The sequence below is a fragment of the Nanorana parkeri genome, unplaced genomic scaffold (genome assembly GCF_000935625.1).
Source record: "Nanorana parkeri isolate BGI_ZX_2015 unplaced genomic scaffold, ASM93562v1 scaffold750, whole genome shotgun sequence".
In the NCBI taxonomy this organism is placed as follows: Eukaryota; Metazoa; Chordata; class Amphibia; order Anura; family Dicroglossidae; genus Nanorana; species Nanorana parkeri.
The window spans coordinates 695,468-712,690 of NW_017307018.1; the positions used below are offsets into that span (position 1 = coordinate 695,468).

A 17,223-nucleotide genomic window follows, 5' to 3' on the forward strand; every position below is an offset into this window, starting at 1 on the left:
TATATAAAAAGTGTTTTGTTGTTATATCAAGCTGATGTGCAGAAAGATTTTACCATCAACTCTTCACACCTAGGCGACAGCATTTTTGCGTGTTTTAACACGCGTTTTTTAATGCACGTTTTATGCGCTTTTAATGGGCATACTGCAAAAGCTAGTTTTTGTGAGCAGAATGTAGCTCATTGATGTTAATGAGAAAAAGCGCATTAAAACGCGCAAAAACAGCAAACGGGCGTTTTCAAGCGTTTCCTATTGAGTTTACGGGGCCATAACGAGCTGTAATATGCCAAAGAAAAGCTCCTGTACTTTTTCCAGCCACAGGCGTTTGCTTATTGCGACATAACGCTCAGATGTGAACAGGGACATAGAAATGAATGGGATTTTTTTGGGGGCAGAAAAAGCACTACAAAACGCTCAGTGTGAACCAGGCCTTAAGGGCTCGTTCACACCAATTGCAGTGATTGGTATTTTTCCGCACTGGATCAATGCAGGTCACCGCAAGGGCAAACAGAAAACAACTCTCCTCTATGTGCCCTGTTAACATTTTTAATCTAGTGTGATGTGTGGTGTGACCAAATGGAGCCATGTTGTATTTTTCTGCAGCGCACTGTATGTCACTAGAGGCCAGCATAGCACAACATACTGTGCTGCTGTGAGGGGACCTTTAAATGGAGTGTACACTTTGTACACTGCCAATAAAGTTAAAAAAGAAACAGTGCCTTGTGTAGCAGGCCTTGATTAATATCACTGCTGTCACCCAGCAGACCATAGCTGTTTTAGTGTGCAGCTGGTGTGAACAAGCCCTAAAACAATGTTTCTGAACACATAGTGGTATATTTATAAGGCAGTGAATGGAATATGAATTTCACCCAGTATTTACCACAGGTGTATCTTCCTGGTGAATGTGTTTTAAATGACAGTGATTGATTCACCTGTAGTCAATATTTGGCAAATGCCTCATTTACTTCTAAATGAACCTCATAAGCTATAGTGTATCTTTCTAGAAAAAAGGTTCTTGTGAAAGCACTAAGGCTGATGTTAGTTGGGTGACTCTAGCTATTCTGTGGCTGGTGTATTGTTAATATCACTAAGCCACAGGATCACTAAGAGGCTGCTTGTTTGTCCACATGGAATCACTTCCTCTGCAGCTGAGGCAGTCAGAGGTCCCTTCCACCGCTAATGATGAAGATTCAACAATGTTCAAGGTGGCGACGGATTGACAGCTTGCTACATCTGGGTACAGAGGGAGATCGATTCCATAGGAACAGACAAGCAGCCTCTTTAGCGATCTGGCCGTTGTTTCTCGCGGCAGAAATGCCCGTCTGACATCAGCCTTACCTGACACAAAGACAAAGCTGCAAACATATGCATGTATAAATCTTTCTAGCTCTAAGTTAATTATAACTAGTGCCACGATATGCTGGAAATCCCAGATGGCATAACAGATGGTAATAAAGCACACACACCACACCACTGTATTATATGCACACCAAGTCATAAATCAAATATGTTTTCAATATGCTTCCAGTATTTTACTGGAATAGCACAAATAAGTGCTGCGATCTTTTACATGATGGCTTCTAAAATGCAGCCTCCACTTTTATATGGGATTAAACTGCACTCATTTAGTTTGTCCATTGCTGATCCAGAAAAATATTAATTAGGCTTCAATGGTATTTTCTATCCCTAAACATACCACTATTTTAACTTATTAGTGGAGGTTAGACAATACCGAGAGCTATATTTACAATAACATAGTTATCAGTAGGACCACCCCTGCCCCAAAGAACCCTGGAAAAAGGGGATACCCTGATCCCCCAAGTTGGTGGTTGGTCATAGGGCTATCAACTCTATTCTAGAAAAGTATATGGATCAATGATACTGTATGTATCAAACAAGGAACAACCCAAATATATGAGGTTAGAAAGCAGGAATTTACTGAACCTGCACAGAGCTGATACACGTGTTGGCAAATCAATTTTCAGTGATGGCTATTTAAGAAATAAGATGGAAATTAAGTAATGTAATACATTCCGGTAATGGTGCAGCTTTCTGTAATGAGATGGAAATCATACATTTGGAACATTATTTGTTATGGAGAAAAGAATGAGACTCACTGTAAATAAGTTTGTAAACAAAAGAGTATGTACTATAAAACAATAATCTACTTTTCTGACCATGTTTCGCCCATATTTAGGGTGTAACATTAAACCCAGTTACATTCCCTAGTCACCCCAACTTATCATGGGGTTCTTTTCCCGGCAGACTTCTGTTTAGTTTGGAATTCTGTCTGGCTGTGTGTGGCTTTGCCTGCACTGCCGCACCATCCATTTGCAGATCCATCCACATGATCTGTAAATGGAAATGGAAAGACTACAAGTCCCATATGCCAACAGATGGGGACACAGATCTTAATAGAGCACAAGTGCTGTGATGTTACCACATTTGTACTCCATTGAATACTTCCTCCAGCCCCATAAATGAAGGTCTGTACCTCTATGGAATTGGGGCAGGAGTTAAAATCTGTAGGGGCCTGTGCATTGCATCCAATCCAATGTCCATCCAATTCAAGAAAAATAATAAATGCACATTTTTTCTTTTATTTACAGGTGAAACTCGAATAATTAGAATATCGTGCAAAAGTAATTGCAGTAAGTGCTGCAAAAGGGGCCCAAACCAAGTACTGAGTACATATGCATGCTTGTACTTTTCAGAGGTCCAATATTGTTCTATGTACAATCCTTGTTTTATTGATTGCATGTAATAATCTACTTTTTTGAGATTGTGGATTTGGGGTTCTTGGGGTTTTCATGAGCTGTAAGCCATAATCATCACAATTATGACAAATCACGGCTTGAATTATCTTGCTTTGCATGTAATGAGTCTATCTCATATATTAGTTTCACCTTTTAAGTTGCATTAGTGAAATAAATGAACTTTGCACGATATTCTAATTATTTGAGTTTCACCTGTATATGTGTGCCTTAATTTTCTCCAAACGGTGGACTATGCTTTTAAGTGGTAACATTCTCAGTATCTCTGTAATGCACATGCCCCTACAGAGGAAGCAGGGGAAGAATTAACAGACATTTTTATAAACACTTGGAAAGAGTGTGTTACAGTTTTCCTAAATGTTGTAAATATTATTTTAAATTGCATTTAAATTGTTACTGAAGATGTTACTAAAGCTAGTCACTAGTTTAAAAAGTTGTAACAAGGTCTCCCTGTAAAGAAAAGTGTTACCACTTTTTTATCCTTTTGCCTTCACACCGTTCTTCCCTCTCTTACAAAGCTAAGCTGGCGTAAAAATCATTTGCATTCGACATTCTGGAGGTATCAGATGCCTGGTCCCCCTCTTTGTGCTGTGGTTTTATCCACCAGCCCCTATGTAACTACAGGCTACAGTGGTGACTTAGGGGTCGGTAGATGGAATCACAGTGTGTAGTAGGGGATGGTGAATCTAACACCCAAAAAAATGCAGAAGATTTTTAGCCTGGATTGCTATGCAAGACAGCTAAGGGCAGGGCTGTGGGTGGCCTGTACCCCCTATCAGCAGCCCCAAGTATCCCTAGGTGGTGATGTCACTACTGTGATTAGAGCTGCAGCTAACGATTATTTTCAAAATCGATTAGTTGGACGATTATTAAGTTCGATTAATCGGTTAATCGGATAAAAAAAAATAGATTTAAAAAAATGGCTCCAGTGATGGACTACTAGTTTGTATTGAGATTGTAGTCCATCACAGGACCAAGCTTGGAGCGGTGGAAGTAAAGAAAAGGAAAAAAAAAGTGTGGTGTGCAATATAGTGAAATGAAAAGTGTAAAATTATACAGCAATTAATGTAGAATGGCACCGCCTATTAAGGACTACAAAACCCAGCAATAGTACATTATACAGCACAATGCAGAATACCACCAGCTATAGAGGAGTACAACAAATCCCAGCAATAGTACATTATATCTGGTAGTATTACGGGCGGGCCTGGCAGCGGCGAGCGTGAGGTGGGGAGGAGGGGTGACGTGCAGCGTGTGTGGAGCCGTGAACAGGGCCAACCAATCGGAAGCCGATTAATCGATTATTGAAAAAGTTGACAACTTTTTCAATAATCGATTATAATCGATTATGTCGATTAGTTGTTGCAGCCCTAACTGTGATGCTCACTGTTCTCCTTGCTGGAGGCTCTGACCTGTGGAATGAAAAGCCTGACTCCACCAAGATGGACACCTCCACACAGAGACACAGTGCAGAGCAAAGCATGGTAAGTGAGTAATGGGGAAAGATCAGCTGCAGGGAGGTAACAAGTAATATTGATGACTAGTCCTTTGCTCCGTGTCTGACATTTTGGGCACAATTCCAGTTCAGCTCCTCTTTAAAGAAGTTCAACTTGATGGGCATTTTCAACCTAAAAAATTGTAACTAAACCATGTGGATATAATTACATTTATAGAGAGTGACAAACTACCCATCAGCAATGCAGGACAAGACGTGGTACTCCAGCTGCCTGTTGACTGGGTCATACTGGATGGACGGGAAAGCACTGATGACCATGCCATAGTTCGCTATGAATGGACCCTGCTTCGTGGAGACCCATTAGTTGACATGAAGGTACTGTGCATGGATTCATTTGACATTTTTCACATCGTCTGTAAAACACATATTAGTCCAACAGAATGCACAAGAGGGTGTCCTTCTTGAGACCTAAAAGGTGTTTCAGTTATTTGCTGACTAATAATGTCTTTGTGCCTTTGCTGGGAATAGTGTGGTTTTTATAATGATGCTTGGGCTATACTGCATGCTGCTGTCACATTGACATGTCTATCTAATATCTATATAGTACACAATTTTCTTTATCATGGACTGAACATACACTATATTGCCAAAAGTATTGGGACACCTGCCTTTACATGAACTTTAATGGCATCTCAGTCTTAGTCCGTAGGGTTCAGTATTGAGTTGGCCCACCCTTTGCCGTTATAACAGCTTAAACTCTGCTTGGAAGGCTGTCCACAAGGTTTAGGAGTGTGTCTATGGGAATGTTTGACCATTCTTCCAGAAGCGCATTTGTGAGGTCAGGTACTGATTTGGGGGAGAAGGCCTGGCTCGCAGTCTCCACTCTGATTCATCCCAAAGGTGTTCTATCGGGTTGAGGTCAGGACTCTGTGCAGGCCAGTCAAGTTCCTCCACCCCAAACTTGCTCATCCATGTCTTTGTGGACCTTGCTTAGTGCACTGATGCACAGTCATGTTGGAACAGGAAGGGGCCATCCCCAAAATGTTCCCACAAAGTTGGAAGCATGAAATTGTCCAAAATGTCTTGGTATGCTGATGCCTTAAGTGTTTCCTTCACTGGAACCAAGGGGCCAAGCTCAACCCCTGAAAACAACCTCACACCTTGATCTCCACTAAACTTTACACTTGGCACAATGCAGTCAGGCAAGTACCGTTTTCCTGGCAACCGCCAAACTCAGACATGTCCATCTGATTGCTAGAGGGAGAAGCGTGATTCATCACTCCAGAGAACACGTCTCCACTTCTCTAGAGTCCAGTGGCGCCGTGCTTTACAGCACTGCATCCGACGCTTTGCGTTGCACTTGTAAGGCTTGGGTGCAGCTGCTCAGCCATGGAAACCCATGTGACTTCTGCGCACTTCAGCATGTGCTGACCCCGCTCTGTCATTTTACATGTCCTACCACTTCGTGGCTGAGTTGCTGTTGTTCCCAGTTACTTCTACTTTGTTATAATACCACTAACAGTTGACCTTGGAATATTTAGTAGCAAGGAATTTCACGGAACACCTGAATCCAATGATTTAGAGGGGTGTCCCAATACTTTTGGTGTATCATGATATACACACAGAGGGTTGATAAAAGAGCAGAAACATTCATATGACTCTATGATTAAGCTCTAAGCTCTTTGCATCATGCTTTTTTTCTCCAGTGGAATGTCCGTGGAGTGTGGCATCTGTTGAACAGCAGAAACATTTAGTTACTCTGAAGTAGCTAAATCACAAGCTGAAATGAGTCATCTTAACATGATTATAATGTTTAGGAGGTGTCCAAGAATCAAGCTACTCCATGTCCAAGGGGCAGGTGCATTAGTAAAAAAATATTTAAAGATGAACAGGTAAATACACAGATGAAAACATATCAGCAGCTGTTTTACCTTCTAAACAATTTTTATTTACCAATCTAGTCCTTATATTTACACAGCCCTGCCAAACGGTACAGCCAGGTTGGTGACCTAACAAACAAAAGGGATGTGATCAAGGAAGATCAGATCAAAGGGCAGTACATTGAGGGTCGGAAAGCCAAATTGAGTACAAAAGTATAAAGTTTATTTATATATAATGTTAAAAGTAATGGGTCACAAACAATCCACCTACTAACTATCACCAGATGACCCTGCTCTACAAACAATTAAAATGGTCAGTCAACCAAACACTCATTCGATGCCAGACATGCTGTGGCCAGCTGGCCAATTAATCATGTACCGGTATAGTTCAAAAAATGAGAGCAAAAAACAGCGCTGAAAATAAATGACTCAAGAAAACTATAGTTATTGCCAATGGGCTATGGAGAAGTCAATAGATGTTAAATTCCGCTGCTAATATCAGGCTTGTGAAGTCAGAAATATGGAACATAGAGTTGATAGTGGATATTATGTTTCATTTATGGCCACCTCCTGTGAGTATAATATGGGTTCATGGGATACCAATTGCCTCGTCAGGCACTGATATGATGTAAATGTAGTCCTTCCAGACTAGATATAGGATATCTCCTGGCTGTTGAAACACCTATAAGGTGTTTATTCTGTCATGCAGTATGTAAATCCAGTAAAGTGAAGGTACTCGCAGGTGCCGTATTATTCACAGTCGGTGCGGTTCTGGAGATCCAGGGATTTCACCACTCTTGCTTGATACAGCCAAAAATCCCAGCGGAGGCTGATCTAATTTCGTGCATTAGAGGGTCATCTGGCATCTTCCTTGCACTTCAAGATAGTCCCAATCATTTGTAGTGGATTCCAATTCGGTCATGAACAGCGCTAGTTCAACTTCTGTTAACCGGAATTGTTTAACCTGACATGCAGGTGAAATCACAGCTTGGCATCTGCTACCATGACGCTTTTCGCCCGCCTTCTTTCCCAGGGCTTCGTCAGATGCTGCTCTCCAGCATCTGACGAAGCCCTGGGAAAGAAGGCGGGGCAAAACATGATCACATCCCTTTTGTTTGTTAAGTTACATACAGTAGAGGTTCGTTTGTAAGCCTTGAGTCAATAGACTTTTCAGCCATAATTAAGGGTTAATTAACCATTACCGGGCCTGGACTCTGGGTATTACCTTATTTCTTTTGTAAAGGTTGGTGACCTAGCCTTTCTTTACTGCAGTTAAAGATATTCTGTCTTTAAATGCACATTATTGCATGACATTGACAAAACTTATTTGTGTGGTACTTTGATTGTGCCCTTCTCTGCATGCAAAATGGTGGGATCAGCCTTCATCACACATAGATTATTCAACAAGTTGGAAAATCTCTGAATGTGTTTGATAGCTGAAGGTGCTTATTATCACCGACTAGGATGGTAACAGATAACATGATTATTGAAAGAAAGCCTTAATAAAATATAGCTGTATTTGTAATAATAATAAAAAAAACCTGGGAGTGTCTTCCACCCACTCCCGGTCATAAAAAATAACCACAGCTGATGACATTAGCAATACTAAATAGTCTACTTGTGGGCCTATGACAACAAAAACCACAGCTACTGTATATTTAAGAACGGTGCACAGTAGGTAGAGTGAAGAGCTATTCCAGCTACCAAAACACTTAGGGGTCTATGCAGGAGCATAACTAGAAATCACAAGGCCCCATAGCAAAGTTTTGTATGGACCCCCCCCCAAAAAAAAGGACCTACCGGCAGAACACGTTGCCTGCACCATTTCCTTCTCTTCAGCTCTGCTCCTGCCGTCAGAGCCGAAGAACAGATTGCTCCACTGCTCACTGCTGCAGAGAGCCAACCATAGACCCCACACAACCCACTTGAGACCCCGCACAGCCTACCTGACACCCTGCAGAGTCCACCTGTAATATGCTGTGTTGCAATTAAATGTACACCAGTATAGTTTTATGACAACACACACCACAGTGCATAAACAATTTTTACCATAAATCGCTTATTTACAGTTTTGTGTCAATTTTTTTTTACCATGTCGCATAAAGGTGCATTTTAAAATATACACATATTTGTTATTTATTAACTCAATACAGTTTTATCTTTTAGATTTAGTCGGAAAAATATTTTTTTTCGTGCACGGATACTGATTTTAGTGCGCTTTTAGCAATTGAATTGTGTATTTTCATCGGTTTAATATTTATTTGATAAACATTTGCGCAACAATCGCAGGACCTACAAAATTAGTAGCACCATCTTTTTATTCTACCAGGCCTGTGCTTTCAGAAAATATATGGTTTGGGGGGTCTTTTACAAAAGCTAGCAACGCAGCAATAAAAAATCAAAACAATGGGAAAAATTGCAAATAGGTGTGGCCAGCTGAGGTTAAAGGTATTCTGGAGGGCTTGGCAGCGGAAGGTATATAAACAGTAAGTTTTAGCAGTGCACAGACAGCAATACAAATCTAACAGGTGTTCTAATCCCTCTCCACTCCATCCAAAATAAAGAACATTTTTGGCATCAATTGCACTTTAAGGACATTTGATTTTGCCCCTTCTCATTACAGCTGGTTAATTCACACAGAATGAATTGTAAACACACATTAGCTGGACAAAAAGCTATCCAACTTTTTTATTTTCAATAAATAGACCCCTTAGTGTTGCGAAGTAGCTGCTGGGCAGTGGGGATCCTCTTTCCTCCTCTGTAAGTAAAACACTTATTTCAGTGAAAGGCTGATATTAGGGATGCACCGATACCGGTTTTTCGGTATCGAGTACAAGTGCCGATTACCGGAATTTCCAGTATCAGAGGTAAGTAACTAAGCATTTGGACGAGTACGAGTACTCGTCCAAATACTCGGTATCAGCACCGATACTGACTACTAGTATCTGTATCTGTGCATCCCTAGCTGATACACAGAGGAACATTGAGACTGAATTGCTGATGAAATCAATTGAATACCTTACCCGATCAGTTTGAGATAAAAAAAACCCTGCATCTGCTTGTTTGTGAGATCAGTTTATCTTTAGAGTGACTGGGAATCTTTTGGGCAATCTTTGCTCTAGCCGAAGCTTGTTAGTTTTTAGAAATAATAGATGTTATACCTTTGCTAAAGTATGGTATACACGGTTAGAATTTTAAACAAACAAAATTGATTTCAGAACATTCGTTACACTTTCTAATCAATGATTGATTTCGACCACAGTGTCGAAAGGAGCATGTTGGAAAATGTTTTTCGATCAAATGAAATTCGTCCAAAAAGCTCCATTCATTCCAAAATCAAATGCTAAATAAAGACAACAATCAAATTAAATTTCAAACAACAATCACCAAGTCTCTGATGGCAATATTGAATGTGCCAACTGGATGTCTGTGTGAAAATCTACTCATGCATACCCCTACTTTAGTTCTGAGTTTGTAATTAGCATGTAAGTAAAGACATTTTCTATGTTTATTTGTTTATTTCCTTAAAATAATTGCCATTTTTTTTTCTTTTTTTGTCAATGAAAAATGTTTATCTTTTTTTTTTATTTTATAGCATAATAAAAGAGCTGGTCTTATTATTATAGAAACAATATCTATGTTCGCTTTGCAAGCAAGGGTAAACCTAACTGGTGAGCCAGTCAATGTACATCGTGTATTGAATTACCCAGGTTAACAGAAGAGAAACAAATGATCACATACTAGAGCCACTGAACCATGAAAAGGCAAAGCTTTAATGTCTCCGAGTGAAATCACTCCAAGAATAGCAACAATGGTTTCCTTGTTCTGTACCCATGGACACTATTAAGACATTAAGAAGGGTATTTCTTGTAAAATGATTCCCTCAAATAAAAAAAACAGTTAAAAAGGACTACACCAAGTCATGTCATTTTCAGAATATATAATGCTTTATGTTTCATCTAGGTGTCTGTAGGGATTTTTAAAGAACACTTGCCATGAGAGAAATATGTACGTAGCTATCGCTGGCCTCTTTGAAATTTTAGATGTCTGGGCTTGTCTGGTTTCAGTACTTTCTAACTTGCTGACCTGGAACAAGTATGTAGCTAATGAAGTCACAGAGAAGATGGAACACCTGATCTTCATACTTGTTCTACTCTAGAAAGCATTAGAAATGGCAGCTTACATAAAGTATGTCTCTCAGGGTGGGTATTTTATCTTGGGAGCATAACAATCCATTTATAGCTCTAGAAAAGAGTTAAATTAAACCCGGATTTTGCCCGTGCAGGCCAAAGCAGCTAATACATTTTACTGTCCCCTATGGCTGTCTGGGGGGGGGAGCAAACTCCAGACCCCCAGCTGTGGTGAAACTACAGGTCTATACTTACCTTTACATTACTCCTCTGCCATTCTGTTTACCTGGGAGCAAGTCAAAGAAGCCCTGTGCAAGTTGCGATGTTGAACTTAGACAGGACTGAGGACTTTTTGCCTCATGTGACATATCTTTGTGTCTGGGCAGTCAATTGCCAAGCACCAGTTCTCTTACACGGGAGAGTCATTCCTTGCTCCTGCGGTAATGACGAAGGCAGCCAGAAGGTAAATGTAAGCAGCTGCAGGGGACACCAGGTATCTTTCCCCTGCAGGGTGCTCCAGCTTACAGGTTCACTTTAGTAGGGACGAGCTAAAATATTTTGTGTATTATTTTATATTTATATTGTAACGCACTCTGCAAACTGTTGGCACTATATAACTCCTTTTATTATAATACTCATTTTCTGAGAAGGGTCATAAGTACTAGATATTTGTTAGTATTCTACTGGGCACCATTTTTATATTTGATTCTTCCTGGAGGCCTATCCTAATTTCATTACCTTATCTGTGCCTGTACTGCCTCTTTAACTCCTATTACAGGTGATGATTTGTGCGAAATGTTACCCAGAAATCCACCAAGGCAGACTTATTATTAAACATGGAAGTGTTTGAAAGCATTTAAAAATATATATATTTTCACACACTTAATTTGATTGTCTAATGGGTGCAGTTACAACGGCTGTGGTCACACAAGGGTTGGATGCTGAGTGTACATTTATGAGTTATGTGTTTGAGTGGATGGAACCAGATGTGTTCATATGATGATAACACTGCTAGATAGCATCATAGTATAACCATATCTCCTATTCCAGTTGTTTAATAATGACAAATGTGAGATTTCCAATCTATCCCTGTTCTGGTGACAACACAATGTTGGGATTTTCTTTCACTTTCAATGATAATGGTCACAAATACAGAGGGTGAATCTCTCTCATGGGGACACAGACAGAGCTAAAAACCTGACAGACGTTCTAATCCCTCTCCACTCTATTCAAAACTAAAAAAAAAAAAGTTTTGGATTCAGTTGCACGTTAATTGTAAGGCCTGAAGTCCTAGTCTGCCATTTTAATTGTCCCAGTAGTTTCCAAAAAGAAACTATACAGTGACAATACAGGTTAGGCCTCATGCATACAGCCCTCCTGCATTAAACACTGCAGAAGTGATCTGGGAAGTATAAACAACTTTTATGCTTCCCAGATCTCTTGTTTCCTGAGTTTAGATGCTCTTGGGTTTAACAGCATTTAGTTGCATTTACACACGTGTACATGCTCTTAGCCATGTAAAACCAGGCTAAACGGTCTCGAGACGCAGAAAATTCTTGTTTGTGTAAACACAGCTAGACTGAATGCACCTTAGACAATACTGCATGTCTAGGTGCATTCAGCCATAGTAAAGCGTTACATGCTTCCAGGTGAGAAATGAGCTCACATGGAAGCAGGTGTTTTAATTCCCATGTGCATGCACGCCTAAGTTGTAGAGGATGGTGGAAGGTAAATTGTCTTTTTACATATCTTAGCAGGTATAAAAGTTGTCGACCAACTCCTATTTTTAATTTTGGATAGAGCAGGGAGGGATACAAACTTCTGTCAGCTTTCTATCACTAGCCATTCTTGTATTGCAGAAATGTTTTCCAATTTCTGGTTACTCACACTAGGTAAAGATGAGGAAAATTGGGGTCACTGGGACAGGAAGACATAGACAGGAATACAATCCTCTCAAAAGCTGTAACCCCCTCCTCACTCTACTAAAAAACATGTGCTTCTGTTGTTGCCTCTGTTCCCTTTGGAGAGATTTGCGGCCTTTTTTTGTTCCTGTGAAATGCTAGAACACACAGTGAAGGGAAATCTCCCCACTGCCTGAAATACCTGACTAAGGTTCTGTTTCCCACACTTTTGAAAACTAAAAAAAAGTTGTAATGGTTATATTTATCAGGTCACACAACCAGGGACACTGAAGCTGTCTCACTTGCAAGAAGGAGTTTATACTCTACAGTTGACTGTGACGGACACGTCTGGACAGAAGAGCTCGGACAATGTCTCTGTCAATGTCCTGCCTGCTGAGCATCATGTATCAGGTAGATCATAAATGTACTTATTGGAGACATTGATATTGCACCAACAATTTATGCAGTGGTTTACATACTGTACATTCACATCAGTTCCTACTCATAAGGAGCTTACAACCGTAAGCTGGCCATACACAAGTAGAATTTTGTTCCAGAAAACTTGTTTTTGGAACGTTCGCTCTATTTTTATATAGTTATTGGGGTGAAATCGACAATGGGTTTTAACCATAGTGGGGAAAAATATCTAACAAATGGTAAATATGGATTTCATTCAGGAAACTCTTAATTATTCCAACATCAAACAACATTTGTCAAGTCTTTGATGGTATTATCTATTATTATAAGTGCTCTGCTCAGATTTATTTGTATGCACGTTTATATGAAAATCTGCTGTACCTCACATGCATATATACAGACACACATATCAGGGCCAATTAACCAGCACCATGTCTTTGGAGTGTGGGAGGAAGCTGGGGTACCCTGATGAAACCCACACAAGTGCAGGCAGAACATGCAAACTTCTGGACCCTAGCTGGACGGCAGGATTGCTACCTACTAAGTACCATCCAGTACTTTTACAGAGTTTGAATTAAATATCCATTGAAAAATCAGTAATGTTTAGTCAGCTTTTCAGTGACCACACAATTAGCTATATAGCTTTAGATCCTTACTTCTCTGTTTAAGCTTCAACTTTGGGCATGTCCTACATGAAATTGATAGTGTAACTAATGCATATAAAATAAACCAAGAAGCTTATTTAGCATGTCTAAGAAATATTCTAATGTATCTCCTCACAGTTTTGAGCCAAAAGGTACAGAGCCAAGATGTGTCAAGAAGGAATGATTTGTGGTTGTCATACTGATCCATTGTCCTCAATATATCTTGAGTAACTGACCTGGAAGAAGTATACATATCCGGAGTTCACAGACTTCACTGGCAGCATACTTATTTTTAGGGATGCACCAATACCATTTTTTCCAGACCTAAGGCGATACTTTTCCTCAAGTACTCGCTGATACCAATTACCGATACTTTTTTTTTGTGTGTGTCATGTGACAGGTTTTATAAAACAATAAAGACTAATCATTTTAGGACAGTGGTGGAGCGCCAGGGCCCGGTGTCAGCTGCCACTGCTGCGACCCTGGTCGTTCTGCCACTGACTCCAAGCTGTAGAGGGACTACGAATCCCAGTGATATATTATACAGCATTGCATAATTACCACCAGCTATAGAGGATTACAAATCCCAGCAATACATTATACAGCAATGCAGAATGGCACCGGCTATAGAGGACTACAAATCCCAGTAGTACATTATACTGCAATGCAGAATACCACCAGCTATGGAGGACTACAAATCCCAGCAATACATTATACAGGTATGCAGAATAATATGAAGCTGTATACTCTGTGTTACCCCGGGGTGGTTGCCTGATGTCTCCAGGGTCTCAGGTAGGCTGTGGAGGGTCTCAGTTGGGCCGTGTGGGGTCTCAGGTCAGCTGTGCGGGGTCTCAGGTGGGCTGTGTAGGCTCTCAGGTGGGCTGTGCAGGCTCGCAAGTGGACTGGGTGGGCTCTCAGAAGAGCTTTTCAGGGTTTCAGGTGTCTGCAGGTTCTCAGTTCGGCTGTGTGGGATCTCTGTTGGGCTGTTCGTGGTCTCAGGTGGCTGTGTGGGGCCAAGGTGGGCTGTGCAGGGTCTCAGGTGGGCTGTGCGTGGTCTCATCAGGGCTGTGCGTGGTCTTAGGAGGTCTGTGTGTTTCTCACCAGGGCTGTCCAGGGGCCCAGAAGGCCTTGTGAGCGGGCAACATAGTTTCACAGAAAGGAGCAGATGTGTGGCCAGCACCGTGAGGTCATCAGCAAGCACGGGACCTTACGGCAGCCGCTTGTAGCATTTTGGCAACTGATTCCTATGTGTTTCTCACAGCACATGGTTCCTTTAAACAAAATGTTCAAATGTACTTTGCTTAGTGCTGGTAAAAAGTGTTTCCTTTAGTTTGATAATACTGCCATCTAGTGTTCACAAATCAGCACTGGCAAAATTAATCTAGTCTAGGTCTGCTAAAAATTCATTATCCAATGAGGTGGACACTGACCGCAAGTCACTGTAATTGACTTAGAAAGCAGCTTTTCCATATTACAAAATGATTGGTTAAAATATACTTTAAGAGCTAGTTCACACCAGCCACAGTGCGTTCCGTCCCGATTGGTGCTGGAACGCACTGGATTGCATTCCGGCCGGCTCACGTTGTTTTGGGGAAGGAGGGGGCATGGCGTGCATTGAAGTCAATGGCACTATTTTTTCTGACTGCACTGGACCGTAACACAGGCGCTGATGTGTCACGTGTTCCGGTGCAGGCGATCGAATTGCGTCCAGAGGGTATGGCTGTGGTCGTCATACCCCTCCCGCCCAAAACAAAGTGAGCCCGCTGGAATGCGATCCAGTGGGTTCCGGCACCAATCGGGTCCTCCCGTTACCCTAAGGAAAACTATGGGGAAAAGACAACCCCATACCTCCTTTAAAATTACTACTGAAGAATATCATTGCACTTCCCACCTAGACACTTCTGTGCCTTGAAGCCCATTTCCACCTTTGCAAAAGTATTTAAAAAAACTTAATACCAGCAATGGACACCGAGTGTACATGAAGCAGGCATATGCAGTTGATGTATATGAAAACAGAAACTTACATTTCTGTTAGCTTTCCTCTTCATAGCCTCATGGAAATGACTCTGTGTTTTGCAAGTTCTGTTTGAGCACTCCTATTCATTAGTATTCATAGTGCCCCCCTCCCCCCCCAGGGCCGGCCTTAGGCCTTTAGGCGCCCTGTGCGAGAAGCTTTACAGTGCCCCTCAGTGACCACACCCCCCGTAACCACACCCATTTCCCCCAATATCCGCACCATTTAAAGACTCCTATTTTGTTAAGCCGCAAAGAAACATATTAAAAAGTATGATAAAAATAAAACCTAGACTACATGTAAATGAATGGATTACTATATGTCCGAATATACGAAAAATGTATTCAGGCGCATAATAATTTGTTTGAGAATGTGCGGTGGCCATGTTGGCCACCGGCATGTTCTGTGAATGCGTGCCACCATCTTGGAGGTGGGGAGCATGACATGGGGAGCATGCATGCGTGGCGTCAGGTGACTTCACACACCGATATAGGCGTCACCATCTTGGTGTATACCTAGATATATAACACGTGTGGTGTTATATGACGTCATGCACCCTGCCTCCAGAACACGCCAATGGCTGAATCCAAAATAGCATAAAAAAGTGTTTTGTTTGATGAAACAAATGAAAACTTTTTTAGTTTTCGTTCATTTCATCTGAAATTATTTTTTAGTCTTCGCACTTGTCTAATAATATGTGTGTGTGTGGGAGGGGAAGCCGGCCCCAGGACGGGCTATGTCGGCTGCACGGCGCCCTTGTTGCCATGGCGCCCTGTGCGGCCGCACAGCTCGCACACCCCTAAGGACGGCCCTGCCCCCCTCTTTTCCCCCTCCAGACAGTGTATCGTGTGTAAAGGCAGAGCTGGTGTTTACTGATCATGTTACAATGAATACCAGGGAGGGGGGCATCTTTTTACAGCCTAATTACCATCCAACCCTGGTGTCTGACTGATTTCCTGTGGAGAAAGTTTAGAATTCTTACGATTCAGGCCTAATAAAAAGTTCCTTAATAAATAATAAGGAAAGCCTGCAAAGGGAGTCATGAAAATGTGCACATGTATACATCATCACTGCACCTCTTCTTTACCACAATAAATGCAAATCACTTACAAAAGGTGGAAATTACAAGATATGGAGTGTGATTAGTAAGTATTGTACTGCTTACTCTTCTATTTGCTGGAGAGGAGGCTGTAGTGCAAGGATCTCCTTGCTTCTGCTTCATTCATTTTGTGGGGTTCCTCCACCTCTCCTGCTACTTCTTGAATAATGCCCCTCCAGTCCCCAGATCGCCAGTCATAATTTTACCAAGATGGCTTCCCCCACACAAAGACACAGTGCAGAACAGGGTATAGTAAGTCAGTAATGGGGAAAAGATTAGCTGCTAAAGGCAATACTGATATCTAGTTCTTTGCCTTCTGCTTATTCAGGCTTTTTTATGCACAGCTTCCACAGTTCAGGTCCTCTTAAACACTTGTGGATCTTGGGCATAAAAGGTACAGCCAAAACAAACATTATCTAAGTACCTTGAGCATACATCATATTTCCTGGGCTACTTCATCCACCCCGACCTGTATACCAGGCAAAATCATCAGAACCACCTGTTAGTTTGACAGCTGACTCCCAGTCCCTGCTGCAGGGGTGAAGACAGTGTGACTTCTGTGTAAATAAGCCAACCGACAATGTTTGTCAGCTTCATTGATATCTTGTCACAATATTTTTTCACGGCATATTTAAACTAGTTCTCTTATGTGCAGATCAAAGGGTTTCATCTATAATGTTGAAGAAGAACATTGGTGGAGGTAAAAATGTCTTGCGGTTTATAACTGGAGAGCTTCTTAGATCTCTCAGAATTTTCTGGTTGTGCCTGCCCTTTGTCATCGCCAGCATTCACATTATAAAGAGAGAGTGGCTTTTGATTTTTTTTAAATTATTTCTCGTGTGTGACTCTATAGATAATCATCTTCTTACTCTTTAGCTCATTCCAAAGGTAAGTGTGTGTGTGTATATATA

At 41.3% G+C, this 17,223-nt stretch overlaps 1 protein-coding gene across 2 annotated transcripts in view; it reads left to right on the top strand.

The window, feature by feature from the left end:
- Window positions 1–17,223, top strand: part of LRP11 (LDL receptor related protein 11) — a 33,310-nt gene that overhangs the window by 4,858 nt on the left and 11,229 nt on the right. For both annotated transcript variants that reach the window (XM_018564435.1, XM_018564436.1), the window contains 2 exons: window positions 4,445–4,602; window positions 12,408–12,549. In XM_018564435.1, coding sequence (XP_018419937.1) covers window positions 4,445–4,602; window positions 12,408–12,549 — 300 coding nt within the window. The remainder of the gene's footprint in view (window positions 1–4,444; window positions 4,603–12,407; window positions 12,550–17,223) is intronic.